This window comes from Mauremys reevesii, linkage group 5, assembly GCF_016161935.1.
Source record: "Mauremys reevesii isolate NIE-2019 linkage group 5, ASM1616193v1, whole genome shotgun sequence".
Classification (NCBI taxonomy): Eukaryota; Metazoa; Chordata; order Testudines; family Geoemydidae; genus Mauremys; species Mauremys reevesii.
Window position 1 is genome coordinate 14,531,921 of NC_052627.1, and position 27,660 is coordinate 14,559,580.

The 27,660-nt window shown below is 46.0% G+C and overlaps 1 protein-coding gene across 1 annotated transcript in view; it reads left to right on the top strand.

Annotated features, from left to right (window-relative positions):
* PPEF2 (protein phosphatase with EF-hand domain 2) overlaps positions 1 to 27,050 on the top strand; it is a 39,902-nt gene extending 12,852 nt beyond the window's left edge. Inside the window, exons 4-18 of the mRNA XM_039541189.1 lie at positions 2,709 to 2,836; positions 4,865 to 4,922; positions 6,528 to 6,703; positions 16,935 to 17,049; positions 18,061 to 18,107; positions 18,846 to 19,012; positions 19,102 to 19,138; positions 19,232 to 19,381; positions 20,777 to 21,127; positions 21,508 to 21,693; positions 22,409 to 22,551; positions 23,341 to 23,447; positions 23,924 to 24,087; positions 25,087 to 25,174; positions 26,391 to 27,050. Coding sequence (XP_039397123.1) covers positions 2,709 to 2,836; positions 4,865 to 4,922; positions 6,528 to 6,703; positions 16,935 to 17,049; positions 18,061 to 18,107; positions 18,846 to 19,012; positions 19,102 to 19,138; positions 19,232 to 19,381; positions 20,777 to 21,127; positions 21,508 to 21,693; positions 22,409 to 22,551; positions 23,341 to 23,447; positions 23,924 to 24,087; positions 25,087 to 25,174; positions 26,391 to 26,623 — 2,150 coding nt within the window. The 3' untranslated portion in view covers positions 26,624 to 27,050. The remainder of the gene's footprint in view (positions 1 to 2,708; positions 2,837 to 4,864; positions 4,923 to 6,527; positions 6,704 to 16,934; positions 17,050 to 18,060; positions 18,108 to 18,845; positions 19,013 to 19,101; positions 19,139 to 19,231; positions 19,382 to 20,776; positions 21,128 to 21,507; positions 21,694 to 22,408; positions 22,552 to 23,340; positions 23,448 to 23,923; positions 24,088 to 25,086; positions 25,175 to 26,390) is intronic.
* The last annotated feature ends 610 nt before the right edge of the window (positions 27,051 to 27,660 follow it).

A 27,660-nucleotide genomic window follows, 5' to 3' on the forward strand; every position in this document is an offset into this window, starting at 1 on the left:
TATATCTTTTGTGAACCTAGAAGATCTGGTTTTAAATGTAAATGACTGGTAACTCAACTTTCTGAGGGCTGTCTTTGCTGTTTCTAATGTCCAGTGACTTTAGGGAAAGAGGGAAGGACTGTTTTATGTAGGGAGACTGGGTTTAAATTTCAGTCCATGAATTCAATTTAAGACCCTTTTATTGATCTTGGTTTCCCAGCTGGCTTTACTGGGTGGAAATGCCTTTTCCCAAGGGGGGACGAATACGTGGCAATGGGCTCTTCAATCTCACAGACGAAGGTCGGACAATATCCAGTGGCTAGAGGCTGAAATTACACAAATTCAGACCAGAACTAAGGTGTATGTTTCTTAACAGTGAGGATAATTAGCCATTGGAATGATTTACCAAGGGTTGTGGGGGGAAGTCTCCATCGCTGGCCATTTTAAAATCAAGATGTGATGTTTTTCTGAAAGATCTGCCCTAGGAAATCTTGTGTGGAAGTTCTGTGGCTTGTGTCAGACAGGAGGTCAGACTAGGTGAGCACAGTGCTGGCCTTGGAAGCTGTGAGGATTGAGACCTCATCTCTCGTGTGTGTAATCTGTCACTTCCAGCTTGGATTACTGCAGTGTGCTCCACATCGGGCTAACCTTGCAGACCTCTGGGATTCTGCTGCTGCTGCAGAACATGGTTGCCTGCAGGTTGGCCATAGAGAGTACATTACACTAACCATCCAAAGGCTGCACTAGCTTCCTGTTTGCTCCCAGGTGCAATTTCAGGTGTTCATTTTGATCTTGAAATCTTTGCCTGGTTTAGGTCCTCGCAACCTGAGCTGTCTGCCTCCCCTCATGTCCCATTGCCCTGGTGAGATCAGCCGAGGTGCGGTTACTAACAGTCCTTAGATTTGAACAGTTGAGGTTGGTAGCCTCAAATTCACTCTAACCCACTAAGGTCACAAGTTTGCAGCCATTTATAGGGCAGCGTGCAAAGTGTATGTGTTAGTTGTGGCTTTTGACTGTGATGGCTTACAGTAGAATCTTGGAGTTACGAACACCAGAGTTATGATCTGACCAGTCAACCACACACTTCACTTAGAACCAGGAAGTACACTGTCAGGCAGCAGCAGAGACCAGAAAAAAAGGAAATACAATACAGTACAGTGTTAAATGTAAACAACTAAAAAAATCAAGGGAAAGCAGCATTTTCTCTTCTGCATAGTAAAGTTTCAAAGCTGTTTTAAGTCAATGTTCAGTTGCAAATTTTTGACAGAACCACCATAACGTTTTGTTCAGAGTTATGAACAACCTCCATTCCCAAGGTGTTCATAACTCTGAGGTTCTACTGTACTGGGTGTCCTTGTTTTTAGGGTTGTTCGGGTAGTAACTTGAGGATGTTGCCTTTGTGTTCAGGTTTTTATTAGCGCAGGGAATAGCTGTAAATTCAGGGATTGCTTCATGAATGAGTAAAATGCAAAGCACTACAGATATGTGTGTGCTAAGTATTAGCACGTTTCATTGGCAGGAAGCATGTTTCAAACCCAGGCGGTGGCTTTTATGTGTTTCCAGTGGTTCTGGGGAGTAGACGCTTGTTTCCTATACAGGAATGCATGGATTAGAGTGGATGGACAAGACTAGCCTACACAAATGTGCTGAGCACTAGGTTAAAGCAGAGGTAGAGATTTCAGGTCTGCTTCATCACTGTGTTAGGCCAGTTCTGTGTCAGTGTAACCCTTCTGAAGTCAGTGTAGTGACAGCTGTGTAAAACTGGAGTAGCAGTGATGAATCAGGCCGTGTATTTATTTGACTTAGAGCAGGCAAAGTCCAGCTTTATTAAGGTACTGGACAGGGTTCAGGCGTGGGTTCAAATCCTGGCTCTGCCACAGACTCTCTTTGTGACCTTGGGCAAATCCCTTAATCTCCCCAACCTCAGCTCCCATCTGTAAAATGAGAATAATGATACTTGAGAGTCAAAAGGTGGTGGAAATTGTCTATTTAGAGTTAAGCTTTTTGAGGCAGGATTTGGTTAAATAATAACAGTACCATGAGGAGCCACCAGGGAGAGCTAGAAGTGTCCTGAGAGTCTCTGACAATAGAGAGAGATCTATGGGATCAGACTTTTCTTTTATGACAGTGAAGAAAGTGTTTCTTAGTTAGGATTTACCCTGAAGAACAACTGATAATGTCATGTTAACATCTGAGCTGGCTGGGAAATTTTCAGCAAAATGATTTTGGTTGAAAAACACCCATTTGTTGAAGTAGAAACCTGTCTGATTCAACTAAACTTTCTCTGGGAAGGTTTCCTGAGTCCGGGGTGGAATTTAGAAAGAGAGAGAGAGACCCCATAATAGCCAAGAGCCTGGTGGTTTGGGCACTCACCTGAGATGTGGGAGACCAGGTTTAAGACCCTGCTCTCTCTGATTTGGGGCAGGGTCTTGAACCTGGCATCCCGCATCTCAGGTGAGTGCCATAACCAGTGGGGTATTGGCTAGTCTCAAGTCTCTCTTGTGCTCTCATTTTTAAATGGGAAAAGATCTTAGTTTCATCCTGATATGAAACCAAATGCCAGAATGGAATTCTCTTTTTCTGGCCGGCCCGAGTTAATTCTTTCCTACGATCCACTCGTGAAGGAGAAAACTCCCTTCTTTCCCTGCATGGCTGGGAGGGAGAAGAGCACTTGCCTGGGTGCTGAGATACTGCAGCTCAGCTCTCTGGTTCTGTTCCTTGTGTCACAGCCTTCAAGGCCGCTGTCCTGATCCAAAGATGGTATCGACGCTATGTTGCCCGGCTAGAGATGCGCCGAAGGTGCACGTGGAGAATTTTCCAGTCCATAGAGTACTCCTGTGAGCAGGATCAGATCAAGGTACGGTGCTAAAGAGAAGGAGACAAGGGAAGCGTGTGCCCTCTGTCGTTGTTGTCTTCATAGTTCTTATCGGGCCATGGAGGTGCATAGTGCTTTGCAGACCCACACAATCCTTTCCTGGAGAGGAAGGCCCTGGGATGAGACTTTCTAGACCTGGGTTCAGTTCCCAATTGTGCAGCAGACTTTCTGGGCGGCCTTGGGCAAGTCACTTACTTATCCTCTGTGCCTCTGGTCCCTACCTGTACAATGGGGATAATATAACTCCTGCTGTCTGTTTAAATTGGAATCTTTTTAGAGCAGACTATGTGCATGTACAGGGCCTTGCACATGCCATCTTGTAGCATTTTATCTAAATCCAGTGGGCCCTGGTTGGGTTGAGGCCTTTAGGAGCAACTGCAATAAAAATTGAGCAGTGATGAAGACAAAATACAAGACCCACTGTGTGTGTGTGGGTGGAGGGGAATGGATGAGACGAGGGGAGGAGAAGGGTGACTGTAGGATTATGTGGTAGGTAGGTGAGTAATAGGCATATTTAGAGACTTCCACAATTGGGTTTTTAATATAGAGGAATTTTTGCACAAGCTTCTCTGTTCCCCTTTCTTGTGTTTGTTCTCTGTTCTGCCTGAGTAAGCATGAGCTGCGTGACACTGCCTGCCAATGAGTGGGTGGCATCTTGAGGCTTTTGTGATAGACATCTGAAAGCCATTTCTGTGGCTGCCTGGCAGGGACAGTTGTCTCCTGCAATGAAATAGCAGCTCCTGATCTACTGCCTCCTTTGTTTATATTTCATACTTGGTATTAGTTAATGTCTGTTTTCTGGTAAGGTGTTGACATCCGTATGGCTTCCTAGTCCCCTTCTGGCTCTTTTCACATTGACTTTCTTTTGCCTGTTAGTCCCCGTTCACTTGTATATGACGGAAGCCAGAAATACTTAATCTTGAAGCCCCGGGGAGCAAATGAAATGAGACGGGGTTGGGTGTAATTTGGTGTCACAGCTCCTCTCTGGAGGTTTATGAACACCAGGAGGGAAGCCACATGAGCTCTTATTGCTTAACTTGGTTCAACATTTTCTCACCTGTCTGCCGTAAGCAGATACTTGCATCTTTTTCTTCAGCATGTGAGATATTTTAGATCAGAGAAACGGTAGCTGAAGGGGAGATGGAAATCTGGATAGACCCTCAGAGAGGGATGCTATGATTTCTTGTTTTCCATACCCCAACCTGCAAACTCCCTTGAAACAAAACAGGGTGGAGTGAAGCAAAGGTAGTAAGGAAAGCCCTGTCTTTTGCATGCACTCCAGAAGCAGTTATAAGGTAATGCTCATCTTCAGCCTGATCCAAAGCCCATTGACATCAGTGGAAAGATTTGCACTGTCTTCACTGGGCATTGGATGAAGCTTTTTATTCTTGATCTCCCAGGGCCAGATTTTTTTTTACTGTTCTGTATCCAATATGCTTCCAGTGGGATGAACTCATCTGAAAAATTGGCTGTTAACAATAAGCATTAAATTGGAAAGATGGTTAATTAAATATCACTTGACACAATGTAAAATTAATTATTGAAACTCTCCACAGTGAGAGATTTTCAGGCAAATGGCTCGGCAAGAGTTAAAAAAAGATTGGTCTTTGATATGAATAGGAGCAGCATCGGTAGTTTCATTGCCCAGGGTAGAAATGAGCAGGACTATACTTCACAGTATAAATTAATAGCCACCTAGAGCTCATGGAGCATTTCCCCCCCATGGTGTAATATTGCACAATTGGCTGCATTTTGTGGGTTTTACATCTTCCATGGAATTATTTTACATTGGCCTCTTTGGGAGAGTGGATACTGGTCTATATAGACCACTGTTCTGCTCCACAGTGAGAACAGGTGTGACTGTCTAGACAGTGCAGTAGGCAAAGGAGGTTGTGGAGGCTCAGGTGAAAAGAGGAACTGTGTTCTGAAGAACACTCCATGGTAGAGCTTTTAAAGCTTTAGCTCGTGTCTTAGGGTGAATAACATGATGCTCCTTCTTGTCTTCTACAGCTTCACAACTTCTTCGGCTACCTTATGGACCACTTCACACCAAGCAGCAGCAAAGAGAGTAAGCCTGTGTATTCCATACATAGATATGGTACTTGTGGCACTGAAAGCTGCATGCTCAGTGCAGGGTGTGGAGAGGGAGGTGGACTCACATGGCTCAACGCTGACACTTCCAGCTGATTAAGGAGTGACTTCACAGGGATCTGAAGGGAGACCTGTCTAGATGTCAGATGGACCCATGACTACAGTGCATGCGTTAGAGGGACTGGGATTATAACACAGGCCTCAGGAGTTTGAAGTGGGGTCAGGAGTAAAATAGGGAGATCCCCAGGGGGATCTGGAGCAGCCACAACCCTCTAGGAGTTGGGATGGGGAATAAAAGTACACATCCAGAATATTATTGTTATAAAAGAGCTTGTCACTGTCAGATGTTCCCTAACTACAATAATCAGGGTCCTGTGGATTCCATGGTTCTGCAGCTGCAGACTCCCCCCTTGGAGAACTTGCTCCAGAATCTTAATTTTCTTTAAAAATATTAAGTTTCTAGCCCTCGTGGTTGTGACGAGAACTGTAAAAATATGACTGCAAACCAATGCAGTGCTGCCTTCCTGAGTTGATAGACAGCCTGAAAACAATAGCTCTACGGGGTATGGGACTTCCCAGTTTTCCCCAGTGGTGTGTTAACTCTAACTATACAGGTAACATGTCAGCATTAACTATTTCACTGCCAATCACTTTAGCAAATACATCCCGCTGATGTGCTTATCCCATCATCTCAAAGTGCCTCTCTCGCTTAACTGGGTGCCCCAACTTTTTCTCCCCCAACAAATCCTACAACATGATTCTGCATCGTCACTACAAAATCCATTTGTGTTACACTGACGATCTGGATACAGAGTAAAATACATTGACTATTATATCAAAATAAATAACACAGGAGACCTGCCCTGGTTATACCATTCATTTTCACATTTAATTCGGGGGGGAAAAACACAAAAAATTCACCACAGACTGGCTGCACCAAATGCTGCAGAAATCAGGAGGGCTTTCAGAAATGCTTGCCACAGAGCATACTGGGCCTTGCCTACATCTAGTCCGAGTCATATCTAGAGCTGCTTGGAAAATTTTTGTTGAAATATTTTTTTTCTGTGGGAAATCCCATTTTTGTCAAAATTGAAACATTTAAAAAAACCATGTTGATTTCAGTGAAAATTCCTGCAGAGAGAGTTTTTTTCAAAATTTGAAAATAATTTCATTTTGGAAAATGTCCGAGTTTCCTTTCAGATGTCTGAATTTCATTTTGGAATTTCAAAATTAAAAGTTTCCAAAACCTCAGAGTTTTCAAAATATCTGTTTTATGGGAAATTTGAAAAATAGTTGTTTTCATTTTGCATTGGAATGAAAAGAAATTTCAAAATGTCAAAATTTCTTCCATGCAGCAAATTCTGAGTTTTGACCAGGTTGAGTTCCCTCCTCTCCTCCTAATGCAGACACAATCTAGTTTCTAACCAGATTATGTGCTTTGGAATCAAGACTAAAATGTTGAGAGGAGCCTGCTGAAAGGTTGTTCTCGAATATCCCTCCAGCCTGATGATCTTCAGCAAGTAATTGAAATTACACATTGGGCCCAATTACCCCCCCCCCCTTTTTTTTAAACTCCACCCAGGGGACTTCATTAGCCGCATGTTGACGGAGGAAGAAAGCTACAAAGACACAGAGCTGGAAAATCTCTGTGACTATGACTCTGTAGAGGTGCCAGATTCCTACACTGGACCCCATCTCTCCTTCCCACTGCTGCCTGATCATGCAACTGCCTTACTCGAAGCTTTCAAACAGAAACAAGTAAGTAACCCCAAAGAGGGACTGTAGTGGTTTCATCTCGTTGCACTGCCACGGAGGTGGGGTGGTAAAAGGATCATTCTAGGGGGTGATCTGCCTCTTTTTTTCCCCAAACATGTGGTCAGGAATATGAAGGGGAATTTTTTGAGACCATCTCCTTTTGCTCCACGGGCCCACAGAACCTACATGTGATTATTCTGGAGGCTGCTGACCAAAAAGGCAAACAGAATGTTAGGAGCTATTAGGAAAGGAATAGAAAAACAGACAGAAAATACCATATTGCCACTGTATAAATCCATGGTGCACCCACATCTGGAGAACTGTGTCCAGTTTTGGTCACCCCAGCTCAAAAAGGATGTAGTGGAACTGGAAAAGTTTCAGAAAAGGGCAACAAAAATGATTAAGGGTATGGAACAGCTTCCATATAAGGAGAGATTAAATAGATTAGAGCTGCTCAGATTGGAAAAGAGACGGCTAAGGGGGGATATGTTAGAGGTCTATAAAATCGTGGCTGGGTTGGAAAAATAACAAGTGGTGTTTGCCCTTTCCCAGAATACAGAAACCAGGGGATACCCAATGAAATTAATAGGCAGCCTATTTAATACTGTACAAGCCAGAGGAATTACTTTTTCACAGAGCATACAATTGTAGAATGTGTTGCCGTAGGAGGGTGTGATGGCCAAAAGTATAACCTTTCGAGGTCCCTTCCAGTTCTAGGAGATTGGTATATCTCCAATTATTATAATAATAATAACTGGGATAAAAAAAATCAGGATACGTTCATGGATCATCAGTGGCTATTAGCCAAGGTAGACAAGGATTTAACCCCATGCTCAGGGTGACCCTAAACCTCTGACTGCCAGAAGGTGGGAGAAGACTGGGTGGATCTCTCCAGAATTGCCCTGTTGTTTACACTCCCCCTGAAGCCCTGATACTGGCCAGAAAGAATACCGGACTAGATGGACCATTGGTCTGACCCAGCATGGCCGTCCTTATATTCTTATGTTCAGATTTTTGGCATGTGTAAATGGGCACTGCTCAGTTAAAATCAGTAGATTTGGATTCATTGACACCTGTAGAGACTTTGGCCATACATACAGGGGTGGCTCCAGACCCCAGCACGCCAAGCGCGTGCTTGGGGCAGTATGCCGCGGGGGGCACTCTGCCGGTCACCGGGAGGGCGGCAGGCGGCTCCGGTGGACCTTCCACAGGCGTCCCTGCGGAGGTTCCGCTGGTCCCGTGCGGCTTCGGTGGAGCCGCAGGACCAGCGGACCCTCCGCAGGCACGCCTGCGGAAGGTCCACCGGAGCCGCGGGACCAGCGACCGCCAAAGCGCCTCCCGCGGCATGCCACCCTGCTTGGAGCGGCGAAATGTCTAGAGCCGCCCCTGCTTACATATTTATCCCTGTTTGAACGGAGAGGTGAGCAATCTGTTCACCAGCGAAGCCCTCTTTGTCAACTGATCTAGGAGCAGCTTTGAAGGGAAGTCCATTCTCCTCGGCTGGAAGATGGAAGCTGTTATGCTTATAAGAAGCACACGGGATCTTTTTCAGGGGAAAAGGCAATACACTGTGTTTATTGAAGATACAGCAATTAACATATGCACTCATTCAGACCCCCACACACTGTCCTGCCAGTAGATGTTATAGTTACCAGTCCAGAGTCCGGACCAATTTAGTGGCCAGCTAGATTGGTCATGGGTAGGTAGGAGCCGGGTTCTGTCGGTCCCGACGCGATGCTCCGGGGAAGTCTTGGCAGGACGAACCCAAAGTTTCGTGGTAAGGCACCCTGTTTATATAGTGATTTTCCTTCATTGGGACCAATGAGTTTGCACCGTCCTGCTGTAATCGATTGTTGTTTGACGAGTGCTTGTTTTTTTTAAATTGTCCTTCTCATCCTTTATCTTGTTCTTTCATCACGTCTCTCAGAGAGTTACCCCAGGCTGGTTTTGATCACCACTATCTTGTCCCCATTGATAGGTGCCTGTCTCATCTTTAGAATCCTCAATCTGCCCTTCTCTGACATTTCAATAGGGGCGTGTTGCAGCCTTCTGGCGCCCTTGCGTCTGTCCTCGGTTCCTGCCTAGAACATCTGAATTGATTTACACAGAACATTTTGAACAGCAACATCAAGTTGCAAAGCAAAAGAAAAACAATCGTTGCTTTCTTTTACTTATTTTAAAGTGCTGAACCTACAACAAAGTGGTGACCCTAAAAGGTTTGTTTCTGCCTTGAAATCAACTCAGACACAGATTCTGGCTGATATAGCTCTACCAATGGCCCATTAGGCCATTCCTTTCTGCTTTCAGAAAGGGTGGCTGGCAGGATATGGTCAAATCATACACTACTACATTTAATACATGCTACATTATTATTCTTCATCCTTTTATTCTAAATTATACAAAATACAAACATAGAATCCTACTACTACATGTTCCCCCTTTTGACCCCTCAAGAACAATTCTTGAGTGGGTTATATTTTATACAACTGTTTCATAGCAATGTACTGAGAGGCGATTTGAGCTTGTGGTTGTAATTTAACAAACATTCTTTTTGTCCAATAGCACATAGAACACATTCCTAGCAAGCAAACACAGGACAATATTAACACAACTAGTAATGGGCGAAACGTAATAGACAATATACCCTCAGAGGTCGGGGACCAGCCTGTAAAAACATCATACCAGTGATAGGCTGTCAAGTCTTTTTCAGACCTAGCAATTTTTAGCATGTCTCCATTTGCATGTAATATTTGAATGACACGCTTCCCTCTGTGTTTATTGTAAAAACAGAGTCACCTTTGTTTCTGACAACAAGCGATCAGTTAGATCGTGCCGATCCAGGCCAAGGGTAACAGAGAAATTAACCGGGGTGGCGGTTTTAGTGCTCTTTGCTTCTTCTATCTTTGGTAAATAGTACATGTGATTGCTAGTATATAATACACAGGCATTACATCTGCATTCATCCACTGGGAGTTGGCTAATACTTGCATCCTCCCAGAATACTGGTTCCTAGGATGTAACACATACACATTAGTCATTGTACAAACACGTGTCACATTTTCTAGTTCGTCCCATACACATGTTCCCAAGGATGTGTCCTTGCTGCATGGTTCTGTGGTGACAGGTAGGAACTAGCACACCCATTTCTGAGGGCTCCGCTCCGTACACCCTCGGGTGTCCAATAATTTCTGCTCTTTCCCAGCCCACTGACCCATAACCCGGGGCAGCCAAAAGGATCCCGTGGTTAATTTTGGGAGTGGGCTCACTTTCCATATTTCTGTTTCCACAGATTGTGGGTGAGCAATATCAACAATAATTTCACCTGATAACAATCAGGCTTAACCATGCTGGAAACATACTGCATCTATTCATGTTTTTAGGTGTCAAACAAGGTCCTTGTCCGTTGTTTTAAAAGATGCGTTAATACCCAAACATCCCCAGATATTACCCAAAACATTTCGTGTTCGAGTGATGCTAAAGTAAGAATTTGCATCTCATGACATCCTGTGGCCAAGGCACTTTTATTCCCTAATTCTATTTGGTGTTTATACAGCAGCCAGGAGGTGGTGGTCAGCCACGGCCACATATTCCATGTTGCTTTTTGGTTTCCCAGCTCTGTTTGTACCAAATCCACAGTAGTATCTGCCTGCTTGTGAATGAGACTAGCTTGCCGTTGTGACTAGGAACTTAACTTATTCTTAATGATCTCCAGGTCTACAGTATTCATAATTCCTGCTCCAAATCCCAGTCCTCCTAATATGGTGTCTACTACATCTCGTTTTTCTCAGCCATTGGGGTGTTGATGTGTTTTTATCAAGGCAGTTATAATAGGAAGGGAGTAGGGTGAACATTTGGGTTCCAGTTTAGACACTTTCCACTTTCCATGCCAATTTTTAATAATAGTGGATTTCACAAGACTTTTACTGGATCACTTTGAGTCACAAACAATTTTGGTTTCTTTATCTTAATTGGGGTACCTCTTTTGAATGCACAGCCCCTGATCCAGGTTCTGGTGCATGTGTCCGGGAACCATAGGATCAATTTACTACGGGGTGTTGGACAGTACCCCACAATAACTGTTAGTGTTGTCCCTGTCTTAACAGGCTCATCCCATTGATATGGTAATCGTGGGTAGCTGGAACACCAGGTGGTATCCCCATAGGGACCTTCTATTTTAACCCCTGTTTCCCAGTGGTTTGGTATTCCTGTGGTGTTTATAAGGTGAACCTTAAATCCCACTTCCCCGTCCCAGGGATCTATATATATATATATATATATATATATATATATATATATATATATATATATATATATATATGTATTTCCTAAGGGTTTTAAGAGTTGGCTAGTGTTTTTATCATACCATTCCATGAGGATCACAGGTAGGAATCCATGATTGGTTGGTGGGGAGTGAATTATTCCTTAAAGATTGGCTTATAAGGAGGGCTGCATCTCCCATGATTGCTCTAAGTATCTGGGCACTAAAAGTTCCCAGAGGCAGGTAAAACCAGACCTTACACTGGAGTCTCAATTTCTGTGGATTAAAATTGTGGTGGTTAAGCAGAGCCTCGTACTCAGGCTCCGGGATGTCCTTTTCTGCAAAGAATTCAAACATCATTATTTATTTAAACAGTTTAATTTGTGAAACGTGTACCCATTTCAGTTTTCCATCTTTTTCAATGTGCTATACCAATGGGCCAAGGCGGTCCACGATGGAGTAAGGGCCGATCCACTTTGATTCCAGTGGGTGGCCCCTTTTCCCCATTTTAAGGTACACGACTTGGTCCCCTGTTTCCCACAGAGCTGCCTTTGCGGGCCTTTGTTTCTGAATTTTGTTATTCATGTGTTCGATGGCCTGATAAAACCACCCTCCAGTATAGGGTTAATCTTCTTGTACCTGTTTGAGCCATTGAAAATAATCATGCTGGGTTCTATTAGAGCTCTCTTCTTGACCCTGTACTAGGTAACTAGGATCAATCATTGCATGCATTGGATATCCAAACAGAATTTGAAAGGGTTGAATTTTTGTCCTTAGTCTATTTCTGCTGCGGATGGCAGCCAAAATCAGAGGCAGTTTATCCGCCCAGTCTTTTCTTGTGTGATTTACTTGGCCTGAGGACTGAGGCCGGTATGATATATATGGAGCTTTCGTTTAGTTCCCAAGGCTTGTATCATTATTGTAAAGATTTCTCCTACAAAGGCTCTCCCATTGTCAGAATCTGTTATTTCAGGGGTGCTATATCTACATATTACCTCATTAAAGAACTTTTTGGCCAACACCCTGGTGTTGTTTTTAGTGGGAAATGCTTCCACCCATCCTGAAAAGGAATCAGTTATTACCAATAAGTACTGGAATCTTTCCTTACTCCTTGGCAATTTTTCAATAAAATTAATTTGAACCTTGTGCCACGGCCCAAGCCTTTGCTGGTGCATCATGAGTTGCCAGTGTGGAGGACAAGCCTTGTCCTGAGTGCACCACACGCAATTTTGCACCCATGTTTTAACATAATCTTCCATACACTCCCATTGTGCTACTTGCTTTAGCCTTCTTAAAGTCCCTTCCACTCCTTCATGTATAAACTGATAGCCTACATTAACTAACTCTTGTCTTTCCGTTTTTCCTGGAACTCGGTTAAGGTGGTCTGTAGTGCCATCTGTTGGCTCAGATGTGTCAGCACAGACGTTCCTTTCCTGACCTCTAGTTACAACTGCTATGTCTTGTTGTCAGGCTATTGTATCTACCTGGTTATGCCGCATGGCCTCCGTACCTGTTCCTTTACTGTGTCACACCTTTAACTGTTGAAGGTTCTTTGTTACCCACTGGTAAATCCATTTCCATTCCTCTGAATATGCAATATCCTTTCCATCTGCTGCTTTCCACCTGTTCCTATACCAGTCATGTATCCAAAACGGTATTCCCTTCACACAAAAATCACTGTCAGCATAAATATACACCGGCTGTGGGGAATTTTCATATTGCCTTAAAACCTGATAAATTGCGTGACGTTCGGCATGCTGAGCCGATCCATGGTCTAAATGTCCCTGAATGACTTCCTCTTCTAAGTTAATGGCAGCGTATTTTACACATCTTTTCCCTTTTACTACCACTGCATTCCCATCAGTAAACCAGACGTGCTTTTCTTGACCCCCGGGATCTAATTCTTCCAGCGGGGGTGCCTGTACCAAGGCAATTCTTTGCTCCAGAGTGACCTTTGGCAGGGCCGGTGCAAGGATGTTTCGCGCCCTAGGTGAAACTTACACCTTGCGCCCACCAGCCCCTCCCAGCTCCCCCCTCCCGCCCGCCTCCCCCCCCTGCAGCCTCCCCCCTCCCTCTCTCGGCACTCCTGGCACTCCACTCACCCACTCAGCCCTGCTGCAGATGAGGCACGAGCGCGGTGTGCTGCTTCATTTCTTCCGCCTCCCAGGCTTGTGGCGCCAATCAGCGTAGGCGCCGGAAGCCTGGGAGGCGGGAGAAGTGAAGCAGCCACGGTGTGCTCGGGGAGGAGGCGGGGCAGGGGTGAGCTGGGGCGGGGAGTTCCTCTGCGTGCCGCCCCCCCACTTGCTACAGGCGGCCCTCCCCGCACTCCCCTGGCCCAGCTCCCTCCGCCTAAATGCCGGTGGCGACCGGGGCAGCCGAAGATCTGGCCACCACGGTCGCTGCCGAAGAAAATGGTGCCCCCCAAATGCTAGTGCCCTAGGCGACCGCCTAGGTCGCCTAAATGGTTGCACCGGCCCTCACCTTTGGACATTCATGTCGGTTCCCTTTTTCAGTTAGGGCACGTGTTAGCATGTCCGGCTTGGACACCGGTTCTGTGGTCAGCCCTCTGTTAACTAGGATAAGCGTCCACTGAGCCATTTGGGTGTTTGAGACTTCACCTCCCATCCATCTCCCTGACAAAATGTACTTGAGGGGAGTGTGGGTGCTTTGGATAGTAATAGGAACCATTCCTGTTGGGGGCTCAAAAGATTGTACTGCCCAGATGGCTGCTAGACACGTTCACAGGGGTCACAATTCATTTCTGCTCCTGTAATTTCCTGGATTCATACGCTACCAGCACTAGCTTTCCCTCGTCATGGTTCTGTAATAGTGTGGCAGCCAAGGCCATGTTCTTAGCCATCAAACGGCTACCGAAAGGCGGAAACGCGGAGCTGGGGCTGTGTTAGGCTTCTGTTTTAGCAGGGTCAAAGCGGAGTCCTGCTCTTCTCCCCATTCCCGTTTTATCTTTTTCTGTAGCAGTTGCCACTATGGGTGAGTTATTTCAGCATATTTATAAATGTGTGGGCTAAGAAAACTGAATCCTCCTAGCAGAACACTTCAAGAGCGGCATTGGTAGGGGCCGGCATTTCTACCAGGGCCCTGACCTGCCTCTGATCTATCTGTCTCCCTTCTTGTCCAACGACTGCACCCAGGTGTGTAACCTGAGGTGGCACCAACCGAGCCTTGTCTAAGGCTACTTTGAGCCCCGTTTCCTGAATTTGTGCCAAAACGCTTTCTGTCAGTGTTTGAGTTTGTGCCTCAGTTCCCCCAAATATCAAAATGTCATCTACATACGAAAGCACAAAAGGCCTTTCTTGTGGACTCAGCTGGTCTGGCATATCCCACAACATGCCAAGGGGCAATAGCTGGGCTGTTGTGATATCCCTGGGGCAACTGACAAAAGGGCCATTGTTGCTCCTTTATTGTAAAGGCAAACAGATCTCGTGAGTCCGGATGTAGGGGGATGGCAAAGAAACAGTTGGCCAGATCAATAGCTGAGAAATATTTAGATGTGGCTTGCACTGCTTGTATGGCCACAATAGGGGCCATAGGGACGGTGCCCTTATTGATTCTTCTATAGTCAATTGTTAAACGCCAGGACTGGCCGTCTGCCTTTAGCACTGGCCACACAGGAGAGTTAAAGGGTGAATTTGTTTTTCGAATGAACCCCTGTTCTAATTCCTGGATGGTTTGCACCAATTGGGCCTCTGCCTCTCTTGGGTAGGAGTATTGTTTCTCGGGAGGCACAAATTCCCCAACAATCTTAACACAAGAATTCATTTTACTGCAATCTGTTGTCTTTTGAGTCCATACTGAGGGGAATTTCAAGCACCACTTTTCAGCTTGTTGAGCTGTAAGTGTGGCTACTGGTCTCTCTCCCCCTTTTGTTAACATAACGTCCTGCCCGTATTTCCTGAATGAGGAGGGAGAATTTCTAACTTCCAAAGAGTATCTCTGGGCATATTAATCACTACATTGTTTTTGAACAGCCAGGCGGATCCCAGAATAATTTCATCAAACATATCGGGAGTTTGGGTCAAATCCCCTAATGTCTTGAACCTTTGCACCGAAAAGGGGACTTGGGTCCATTCCCACCTGATACTAGGTTTCCCTTGAGAGGTTTTCCAAGCTACCTGTTTTAATCGTTTTCCTGCTTTTGGGGTGGTTTTGAGTAAGGATACAGCAGCTCCTATATCTGTTAAAGCTAGTGTAGGGGTATAGCCGCCCTGCTGACCGTACACACATGGCCGTCCCCTGGGATCCTATGAACCTCCTACTCTGTGCCCCTACTGATGGTGGGAGTTCCCCATTCAGGCCCCTCTATTCTTGACCCGGAAAAGGGAGTGGGTCCGGGAAGCATTGCAGCAAGGAAGAAGGGGGTGGTGCACTAGGAGTTACGCTAGCCACCTCTTTCGGTGGGGTTTGCAAACTCATGGCCTCCCTGACTCGTTCTAGTGTAGGGGTTCCACGGTTCTCAGTTTGCCCCGTGGTGCATTAGTGTTCACCAGGCTATCCGGTGAACCTCCTTTTCCGTGTGCTCACCTCCCTCCTTTGATTGCTGGGAGGAGGGTGTCTGATTTTGCCAGAGGTCTGGGTATAATCGATCTCCTTGTTGCCCCCGTCTCCCCATCCACGGGATCGTCCTCTAGTGTATCCTCCTCAGGACCCCGTGATTCCCTTTGTGCTGCTCTCATTAGTGTATGTAACTGATTCAGAATGAAAACAAATTTAAAACCCACCAAATTTCCTATAATACAGAAAGTCTGGTTCCCGCCCAGCTCAGTGAACAAGGTGGTGGCTCCTTGCATAATGGCAGTTCTCTGCGACTTTCTCCCTCAAGAACAGTGCTGCTTTTAAAAAAAGACCTCTACAAAGGCTTGGCTAGACAAACAGTGAGTGTGCAGCACGCTGGGATGTAAATCTACAGTCCACTAGCCTGCTGTGCATTAAGTATCCATGTGGTGCCTGCTGCTGTGTGCATTCAAAGTCCCATCATGAACTTTGATCTACTCCACTTTGGAATAGGGGCAGATCAGTGCTCACTAGGTGAGCAGGCAGGGTTCACTTGGACATTTAGTGCGCAGCAGGCTGGTGTGAGGTGGATTGACAACCTAGCTTGCCAGACACTAACTGTTCATCAAGATGTGCCCTTAGTTCAGCAGCATTAAATAAATCCTAGATACGTGTGCTGCGCCTGGACACAAGGCAACACAAAGTCGCACTTTCTGAGGGAAAGACTAAAAATAAACAATGCCTGGAGGAGACTCTTTTCCCACCTGGACTATCTGGGCTGTGGCTCTCTGGAAAAGAGGCAGCAAGGTCTAGTGGATCGTGCACTGGACTGGGAGTCAGGAGTCCTGGGGTCTGTCGCCGGCTCTGTCACCAGGCTGGCATGGGACCTTGGGCGAGTCACTTCCCTTCTCTGTTGCTGTTTCCTAGCTCAGCCTGTGTCTGTCTCATCCGTTTAGTTTGTAAGCTCTTCCCGGCAGGGGCTGTCTCTTTGGTGTATGTACCGTGCCTAGCACAACAGGGTCCAGATCTCTGTTGGAGCTTGTAGGTGGTTACAGGTAACCACTAAAACAGCTGCCCTGGTCCTGTGCCACAACACACTCGCTCTCGCTGTCTCTCAGAGGGCCAGATTTTCAAACGTGTTGAGGCCCCAGCAGCTCCCATTGCTCTCAGTGAGAGGCGCTGTTCAGAAGCTGGCCCCTAGCATACTCCCACGTAGAAGAATTGCAGCTAGTCCTTCCTCACTTGGCTACTGCTATCTCAGCTGGGCTGGCCCATGTACGCAGTCCCGGTCTCCTTTCCCCCTGGACCTCTCCTGGTCACCCCGTTACCAGCAGTAGCAGTTAGGTGGCCCTTTCCATTTGGAAGTACCATGCCAACAGCTTGCCCAAGTCCGTTCCCTTCTGCTCCCCGAACACTGTCCTGTGGTGAACTTCCCACTCTAATTCCCTCGATTTCTCCCAGTAGCAGCTCCACGCTCATTATGTCTTAAAGCTCCTGCACGAGACCAGGAGACATCTCATGCAGCTGCCAAACATCAATCATGTCTCCACCTGCTACAGCGAGGAGATCACCGTCTGCGGTAAGAGCACTCGAAAGGAAGCCCCCTTGAACATCCAGAACTAGCAGCCACGCGCACGTGGATGGTTATTGTTCTTAAATGCAAAACAGTGTAGGCCAAATCCTGCTCTGTAATAGATGTGTAACCCCAGTGGATGAAATGGTGACGTATGTGTATAACAGAGCAGGATCTGGTGCTGGTACTTGTGGTGGAGTAGCTTCAAAACGGTATAGCTGGGTCTGTGTATGCAGTGGGACATCAGGTTGGATATCAGAGCTCACCTTTACCTGCTGCATTCAAGTCAAATCAAACCCAACCGTTAGAGGTCCTGAGTCTCCATACTGACCGGGCTTTGCTCTGCCTAGGGAGCTTTGTCAGTTGTATTCTTTCCCTAGTCTAGATCAGTTCAGCCGCTGGAATATAAACAGAGCTGCCCCGAGGCTTGGCCATGTGCGCATATTGTGGTCAGTGAATCTAGTGATGCTAGTATTCAGGCTGCTATAGCTCTGCTGGAGCAGTAGAAGTTGTGGAAGGGAAGGGGGCTTGGATGGGGGTGGATGTATTTTAATAAATGCATCCCATAATGCTCTATGGAATCCAAACCATAAAACCCAGTTAATCATTAAGGAGAATGAACAAGGCTTATGGTGCATCCTAAAGAATTAGCTGCTTTAGTGAATAGACCCAGTTTTGCCATTAGTGTCTGTAGAAGGAACTAAAGGCAGAGGCTCTGTTAGTGCCCCTGGGATATGTGGATGGGAGTGCAATGCACGGTAAGTCGCAGCAAACAGTAATAGATGCTTCTGTGCGACTAAGGGGGGATTTTATTTTTTTAATGATTTGACCTTTTTTGGACCCTTTGTTCTGATAACAACCTCTAGTGGGTCCGGGGACACGGAAAGCAGTGTTGATTTACAGAAAGCGATTTAATGGCCGTCCCTTTTGTTAAGTGACAGCATGAACAGCTTTGCTTTGTTAAATATCAGGGAGGAGGAAAGCACGCCCTGAACTGAATGTCTTTTCGTGTGTTAGGAGACTTGCATGGCCGGCTGGATGACTTGTTTCTGATATTTTACAAGGTACGTACTGTGCTTTGCTAAGAGTCACACTGGCCCGTCCTACGGCATTTACTCATGGGAGCAGTCCCACCGATTGCAGTGGGGAGTATCCTCCAAGATCAGGCTCTCAAAGCTGCCTTCTCACATTCAGCTCAGTTGGTTTGGAAATGGCTTCCCTAAACAAAAGCTTGTCCCTGGTTGTTCTTTAAATCTGCTATTACAGCTATTGTTCTAGCTGTATGTTTTTTCCAAGGGTTAACGGTCCATTTTTTAAAGCTAGAAGACAACACCTGACTGTTTTCTTACCACTGGTTTGTATCCGTACGTGTAAAGTGATAGGAGGCTGCAGATCAGATACTGGCCGAGATGCTCAGGTGGGGTAAATGGGTGCGGATGTCAATGGAACTGCAGCCACTTGGATCACCAGAGGAGTCGGCCAATCGTATCACCAGCCTCCTTCTGCCTAATCCTTTACAGCACAGTTAGCATTATACTGGATGAAATCCCAGCCTTAGAAAAGTCAAGGGGAGTTTTGGCATTAACTCCAGTGGGGCCGGAATTTCACCACAGAGCACAATGACTAGATGACAGTACTGGTTCTTTTCAGTTGCTGACATGTATGATAAAGATGCTGTGAATCAGGGGAGTTGGAACACAGATATATGTATGGGCGGTGGTTCGGAGAACGCAGAGGGGAGGGATTTGCCATCTGTCCCCTTCTCGCCCTATGGCATTTGACCGTATTTCTTGTTTGTGTAGAACGGCCTTCCCTCCCCAGAGAAGTCCTATGTGTTCAACGGGGATTTTGTGGACCGAGGCAAACAGTCCGTTGAGATCTTGATCATTCTCTTTGCCTTTCTCTTGGTGTATCCAAAGGAGGTTCATCTGAACCGCGGAAACCACGAGGACCATATGGTCAACTTACGGTATGGGCACGGACTGCAGGGGGGTATTGGAGTACAATGTGCTCGTTACTAAACGGCTACTCAAAATCATTTCTTCGGTTTCCATCTAGCTATGGTTTCACCAAGGAGGTCATGCAAAAATATAAGGTAGGTTTGCTTTGAAATCTCACACGTTCTTTCCTGTGTCTGGCACACGCTCCCTGGTGCTTCACCTCCTCCTTCCTGCCCTTGTCTTTCTAGGTGCATGGGAAGAAAATTCTGAAGATGCTCCAGAATGTCTTTTGCTGGCTGCCACTGGCCACCTTAATCGATCAGAAAGTCCTGATTGTACACGGCGGGGTGTCTGACATGACTGACCTGGAGCTGCTGGCCAAAATCCAAAGGCACAAGGTACATCTTCTTTGTGGACCCCTTGAAATGCAAAGGCACTGCTGGTTTGTGATTGCGAGAGCTTGTTTATTTCTGGTATCCTGGCCATAGAGAATAAAAACCCAGAACATGGCTTTGTAGTGGAAGGATGTTTAGATCCCAGCTTGAAACGGACTGATTTGACTTAACTGAGCATGCGCACTAGGTGTAAAGGGGAGCAGAATAGAATAGCCTCTGGGGTTCTTTTCAGTGGGAAGAACATAGTTTCTGTCCTGGGTTGTGATGGATTTTGATGTCGTTAAACGGATTGGCTGAGGCAGCCCCTGTGATCCAAAGGGGGTCAGTAATAAGGGTTAGGACTCTGTTCCCTTGGTAGCACCAGTCCCCTTGCTCTGCACCCTCTGGCTTGTAATTTCTTTTTCAACACTGGGCTCGAGATGGTCTGGTGTGGGTAAAGTATCAGAGGGGTAGCTGTGTTAGTCTGGATCTGTAAAAGCAGCAGAGAGTCCTGTGGCACCTTATAGACTAACAGACGTTTTGGAGCATGAGCTTTCATGGGTGAATACCCACTTCGTCGGATGCATGTCATGGGGTGGGTAAGGCACCACAGTGTGACTCAGGAAATGGGGGTTCTGGTCCTGGCTCTGCCCTAGGAAGATTCCGGAGTGACCTTAGGCGAGTTACTGTTTCTCTGTGCGCTACGCTTCACCACACTTCCTGACTGTGCAGGGGGGTTTGAGGAGGGCACATTTTCTTCTGAGGGATCCTGCTGTGATAACACCCACAAGATCTCTCCCTGTAACCCCAAGTCCAGCCAAGCCACTCTCAGCTGCTGAAACGCTCTGTAAGCTCCCTTGTAGCTGATCAAATCCTTTCCACATCCCCTCCAAGAATGACAGGAATCCCTGATCCCCGCCTCCTTTAATCACTAAACTCTCCTCTTACCTTCCTAAAATCAAGTATCTTTTGCTTGTCCGGCTCCCAGCCCTTCCCACTGTCAGCTGGTTCGATTTCTATCCAGGTGCTGGCATGGGTCTCTTGATCATAGGATCAACAGTGAGGCACTGCTCCCATTTTACAGATGGGGAAACTGAGGCATGGGGGTGACTTGCCCAAGGTCACCCAGCAGGCAGTGGCAAAGCTGGGAATAGAATCCTGTCTCCACTAGACCATCCTTCCCAGCAGCGCTAGCTCGGTTACATCCTAGTTTGCACAGGGCTCCACAGCAGCTAGGGCCAGACCAATAAGAGTATGATTAATCCCAATTTAACAGAGGGGGAAACTGAGGCCAGGAGAGTTGCCTGACTTGACCAAAGCCACAAAGGTGGAGCTCGTGTTGGAGCCAAGGTCTGAACTTGGGAGCTCCTGGCCCCCAGCCTGGTGCCCAGACCCACCCCTCTCTCTCTTTTCTTTCAGTTTGTTTCTGTGTTAAGGGGCAAAAAGAGAAAAGAGAAGAGTAGACACGTGGACTCCAAGGCGATAAACGGCGAGAGCCCTGTGGGTGTCGATCCTCCGAGGAGCAGTTCCTTCCCTGGCTCATGCCTCCAGCCTGGGCTAGCGAGCACTGGTAGCACGGCCAGCAGGACAGAGCTCTCCCAGCGGGTCCGGCAGACGGTCCAAGAGGAGCTGGAGAAGTGCCGCCGGCAGGTGGGGTTCAGTGAGACTCCGGGAGACAAGGAGCTCAGCTGTGTCAGCTCCGTCACCATGACCGAGTCAGAGCTGGAGTCCTGTGAAACAAGCGAGTCTAGCCAAGAAGAGTGGAAGCAGGTGAGTGCGACCTCGTGTTGTGTGTGTCTTAGAGAAGACTGCACGAAGAATCATTTAACGTTTGTGGGAAATTAAAGTCCTGGGAAGTCGTCTTCTCCTTTTAATATGTTGTTGCTAGTTTACTTGTCTCTTTGGGGCAGAGACCATCTTTGTTCTGTGTCTGTACAGCGCCTGGCACAGTGGAGTCCTGGTTCATGATGGGCTCTCAAGTGTTATGGCTATAATACTAATACAGCGCGTGGTTGTGTGTTGCCGCACTGTGGTACTGGAAATCTCTCAGTGCTTAGAGGAAATGATACCTGTGGAATCTCAGATGCTCTGGTGTGTGAAGCGTTGGGGCAACCACTGTACAGAGTCCTCGTATGTGTTTGATCTCTCAGATTGTAGATTTATTGTGGAGTGACCCCATGCCTCAGGAGGGCTGTAAAATGAATATGGTGCGAGGAGGCGGCTGCTACTTTGGGCCGGATGTGACAGAGAACATTCTCCAGAAGCACGGTCTGCAGTTCCTGATCCGCTCTCATGAGTGCAAGCAGGAAGGCTATGAGTTCTGCCACCATCGAAAGGTAGCTGGCTAGGCCAATGCTAACGGGTCAGAGATCAGGGTGTTGGAGTGTATTTCTGTACTATCACTTTGGGTTTCTTTTCAGTTTTGCTTTAACTCTGAATTTCTTGGAGTCTATTGGTGCTTTTGTGGATAACTACTGGACAAAATGCCTGTACGGTTTTTACCCTGAAGTTACTGATATGTGCTTTCCACCATAAGTCAGGTTTTGGCCTGGGAATCTTGAACTAAATTAGACTCCAGTTGGATCTGTCACACAGACTGGCATGCGTCCGTGCATTGAAAAGTGCTGTACTTAGCAAAATGGAATCCTATCTCCTTCGTTGGGGCTTCCAAACAGATGTTCTGTTCAAAACTGTTCGCAGTTATGCCAGGTTTGAAAACCGCAACGGTGTTTAACGAGCAGACACAGGACCAAATTCTGCTCTCAGATACACAACTGTAAATCCAGAGTGACTTCACTGACTTCAACAGAGCTAGTCTGGATTCATAGATGTGTATCTGAGGGCAGAGTGTTGCCAAGAGAATTCAGTGGAGTCCAGTGACTTTAGCAGTGCACACAGAGAACATGTATAGTTTTCATTCTTCCCTTCCCAAACATTCTCCTTGAATTTCCTTTCCCCAAACAAGTTGTACTGCTCCTTGATCCGAGCTCTGGTTGGTGAATGTGGATTATCGTAAAGAACTGTAAATGCCTGTCCATTTTTTTCATGTAGGTACTGACCATATTTTCTGCTTCAAACTATTATGAGATTGGCAGTAACAGAGGAGCCTATGTGAAGCTGGGGCCGGACCTGATCCCTCATTTTGTGCAGTATCAAGCTAACAAGACAGCCCACACATTAACTATGAGACAAAGGCAAGACTTTCTAGTTTAGTGTTAGCCATGCTATTAAGAGATGCACTTTGGATCATCAAATTCTGCTTTAGAATTAAACCAGAATTGATTGATTAATCCAAAAGCCCAGATGTGAAAATTCCTGAAGTTTTGAGAAAGTTTGGATCTGGATGAATCAAGACGGGGTGTCTTTCTAAAAGATGTGCTTTAATACACACACAGAAGTTATGTGCTTGGGACAGGAATTACTGGGTGAGGTTGTGTGTGTTATGCAGAAGATGATCATAAACTCTTAATCTTGTGTCCATTTCCAGTCTTCCGTTTTCAATACAAAGTGTAACTCTTGCCATTTACCAACTATTTGGAAGTTTGACTCGATCACTTCAGAAGCTGATCATCCAGCATGTTGTAAGTGGCTGATCTCATCTGAACAACCGAAACAAGTGTGGACAAACCACACCTTTTGTCAGTGAATTAGAAATAACATGTGTCTATTCCTGGGACCAAGCGAGGCTCGTGAACTGATTTCTAGTTATGTGGGATGGTGGTGGGGAGTTTTGTAGCACTGGTCCTAGTGCTGTGATTCGTGTTGGGATGAGTTACACCAAAGCTATGTGGCAGGGTATCATGTGTAATCTGATGTGTTGCAGTTTGGGGTTAACTTGTCTGCAACAAACGCTCTCCGCTCATGAGAGAGAGATGGGTATGGCCAGGGCATGCACGAATGGTCCAGCAGGGGCAGATGCTCTTCATCTCGCTCCCATGTGATGAGCTTTTTCAAAATGTCTGTGTCTCTTCTGCTTCTTTTAGGATCAGCAGAGTGGAGGAGTCAGCCTTCCGCGCGCTCAGGGAGAAGCTCTTTGCTCACACGTCGGACCTCATCTGTGCATTTAAGGGCTATGACCAGGATGAGACCGGTAAGACTATGCAAGGAAAGAGCTTCATGTGCACTAGCGGGCAGTGGACGGGGTCCCAGGTGGGTGTCCCTCGTGTAATGGAGCACACAGTCTACAGCAGCTGCACAGCCCTGGCTGACAATGGACGTAAAGCAAGAGTGGGAAAACCTGGGACTTGGTGTCCAGGTTGCTGCTGTCTGTGTCCTGTTAACCCAGGCTTGTGTGCGTGGAAACTTTGCTCTTAGGATGGGGAAAGATACCATCTCTCTGCCTGTAGTGACATCCTCTCACCCCCATATCCGCTGATCTAGCTGCACCTTGGCTGGAGGAATGTCACTGCAGTGCAGAGTTGTAGGGGTGAAAATAAGGCTCTTTGAGGTTCCCCGTAGCCCATGGACGATATGACAATAGAACCAACAGGATTACTAAATAAGCAACCCCGTTCTTTCCTAAGTGCGATTTCAGCCTCCGGTTTCATGAGTGCCCTTTTCAAACAGGAACCATCACACTGAGTGACTGGGCAACTGCGGTCGAGTCAGTCTTGCATTTAGGACTGCCCTGGCGTATGCTGAGGCCACAGCTGGTGCGCAGCACTGCCGGGGGCCTGCTGGAGTACAAATCCTGGCTGGGTGATTTAGCTGTGGAACAACGGAGCAAAGAGGTAACTAACGGTGCTGCCAGTCCTCAGAGCACAGTTGAAGGCTTGGACAATGCAGCCCACTTGACCACCAAAGTGACCGGGCCTGCGGATTCCATACTGATGAGGGCATGAATGTGCTAGGAAAGCCTCGGTGGAGAATTTCTTCATGTAGGCCCTGATCCAGACCCCATTGAAATCGATGGGAAGATGCCCATGGAGTGTTCAGTGGGAGTTAGAACAGGCCAATGAACATTTTATTCAAGTAGTTGTTAATTATGTATTTATTTCTATTCCTTTATTTGCTTAAACACCAGCAAGTTAATCCTTTAATCCTCACAACAATCCTGTGAGGTGGGTAGGAGTGGATTTGTGTTCCTTTTATTCACCTTTTTTTTTTTTTGTTAGGGTTCTTTTCATGCCCCAGGAAGCCACTTAAGGGGCCTAAAATTAGAAAAGAAAAGAGAGGGTGGGGACCCAACTGGCATATTTAGATCCAGATTTGGAATAAGCCATAAAATGAGGTGTGGAAACCCATCCCACTGTGAAATTCAGGCCTGGATCCCCGTTTGGATTTAGAGTTGCTGAAGTTCAGGGCTTTTCAGATCCCAGCTGTAGTGATGTGGCTCTGAGACATTGTGTTTACGTGTTGCTGGATTTAGGAATGGGCTCACTGCCAATCACTAAGATCGTAACTGTGGTGAAATCAGATATCTCAACACAAACCCACGCGCACTGATACTGTTAAGTGCTTACAGGTGGGGGGGTCACACTGGGAGGCAGAGTCATACCCAGGAGGATCAAAATGTCATGACAACCCCAAAAGATTTAGATCTGTCTACAGTTAAAGTATTTAGTACGGATTTCTAGGTGTTTCAGTTTGCAGCACAAGGTAACATGATTCTTTTCAGGGTAGATGAATTGCTTTTATTTATGCAATACAGCTCGCCTCACTATACACAAGCCTGTGCTAGGACAGGGTAGTAAGTTTTAGCATAAAAGGAAATATGTTATATCTTCCAGCACATACAGTCAAGCTTGCTAGAAACCATTTATCGAAACAGATCCAACCTGGAGACCATCTTCAGGATCATAGATAGTGATCATTCAGGTAAGGATGTGTTTTCTTCCCCCCACCCCCTCTCTATTTTGGGCTCACCCTAGTATGTTAAACCTGAGAAAGTGGAAGCAGTTTGCTCAATGGTTAGACAAGGTCTTGGGAACCAAAAATTGCCCTGTGGTTCAGCTGAGGATGTGTCTAACTGTGGATGAATCACTTCTTTGTGCTGTGAAAATGGGCTCATGTAGGACCTCAGTGCAAAAGCGATATTACCTATGAGGATGACTTTGTGGTTAAGGTACCCTGTTAGGACCCAGGAGATCTGGATTTTGTTCCCAGTTGTACTATAGCTACCTTCTGTAATGGCAAATTATTTAAGCTCCAGTTATGCACCATTAAAGACAATAGTAGTTTAGTCAATGATTTCCAGAAGTGTAGGATTGAGATGTTAAACCTGTCTGTGCCTCAGTTTCCCATCTGTAAAATAGGGCTACTACCTGCCAGGATCTTCTGTAACTTAATACACTGAGAGCATCAGATGAAAAGTGTGGTAGGAGTGTAGATTAATATGAAGTTATCCTGGATAAGTTCACTAGAAAAGAATAAGGTATGTGTAACTGTTTGAGGTTACATTTAATCTATCCTATTAGTTAATCCCTTGAGGGGAGTGGACAGCTAGCCAGCATCACCAATAATGGGTGAAGATTCAGACTTGTGCTCAGATCCCTGCAATACCTATCCCATTATGTATGGTGAGCCCCAGCACCCCAGTAAACAGAGCCATCTGAATTCACTTTTTATGCTGCTAAATTATCTGTGAGAGGACACTGTCTCTCCTCCCCTCACTCCTGGTGCATCTCAGCTGTTTGAAGCTCCCTTCATGCCACAATGTATTAAACCTTCGCTTCATTTTTGCCTATTATCTCTGCATCGGTAATTATAACAATACTTTACTCTTCTCCAGCACTTTCTAAACATGTATTAATTTAGCCTCTACACCCAATTGAGATATGGAGTATTGTCACCAGTTTATACATGGGAAAATGAGGCATATGCAGTAAATGACTTCCACATCACAGTGTGTGTCTGAGCCTGGAACAAAACATGGCTGTCCTGATTGCTGCCAGTTCTGTGCAGGAGCTGCACCATTACCTACCTGTGGGCTGCTGAAGGGGCAGGCTGAGAGAAGGGCTGCATGGCCCCTTGTCCATGTTAGAGGACAGCACAGGACTGTCACTAAACTGAATGGCAAGTTTCTTCCCTGCAGGGCTCATTTCATTTGAGGAATTCCACCAGACCTGGAAGCTGTTCAGCTCCCACATGAACATTGAGCTCACAGATGATGGCATCAGTGACCTGGCCCGCAGCATAGATTTCAACAAGGATGGAAACATAGACTTCAACGAGTTTCTAGAGGCCTTCCGCCTCATTGAACACACTCACTGTGACGATAAAGCAGCAGAGCTCCTACCAATCCCACCCAGGAGCGATGACTGTTAGCGGCTTCCCCAATAGCTAAGCAACAGCCTGAAATGCCACATGCAATGCCTTGAGCTTGTCTCCCAAGCTGCAGCAGTCCTTCACAAATGAAAGACATGCCAGCAGCTCTGACAACTTGTGGGGAGGTAGAACTGAGTTGCATTTTAGACAGCTCAGTGTTGGCAGCAGTTACTGCCCATGTTCCAGTTTTTGGTATGATAACTGGCCAAATAGGTAAGTTGTACTGTAAAAGGAAATGGAGGGAATTTGGTGATCAAGTAGATATTTATTCCAACAGTGGGGTTTTCTAACACTCTGCAAGGGTATGGTGTAGCCTGTTACAGAAATCTCAGTACATGGGGGTAAACTATTATAGGAGCATTAAAAAGTTTGTGAAGTGGAATCATTAGGAAATCTGCAGTAGCTGAAGTTGTTAAAGTATCTAATAAAGTACAAACCTAAAAAAAGGGTGCAGGATCTGTTATTTAAAGCCCAGAAGCAACCATTAATGATGAACTAAAGTCGGGTTCATGCAGAAGTTAGAACTTCAGACAATGACTTTTTTTTTTAAATTCAGCCTTGCTTTAAAGATGTCAAGTGATGGAGAATCTGCCACATCCCTAGGGTAAGACACTCCGGTTGTTAACCATCTTGCTAAAATGTGCCTTTTCTAGTCTGAACTGGTTTAGCTTTAGCTAGTGGATCTCTTTCTGCTAGAGTATCTATTTTGTAAGTTTAACTCTTTCTAAGAGCTGCTATAGAGGTTCAGGCAATAGTGCTGAAGGGTCAATCTAGTGCTGCAGCAGAAAGTGAAAAAACTTTCACATAGCAAAAAAATTTGAACAATGTACTATAAGTACTGTTGTTACAGTTTGAACAAATCAAGATTCACCCAACCTTCACAAATGTTGTACCTCAGTAGGATTTGCAGAGAGTAATGGTATTTACCAAGGAATTTTCACCTTGTTTGGGAACCCAAGAAAGACATCTGTCAGGTTGGAGTAATTTATTATAAATTACTTCAAATGCTGTATCTAGAGTAATGCTAATATAATCCA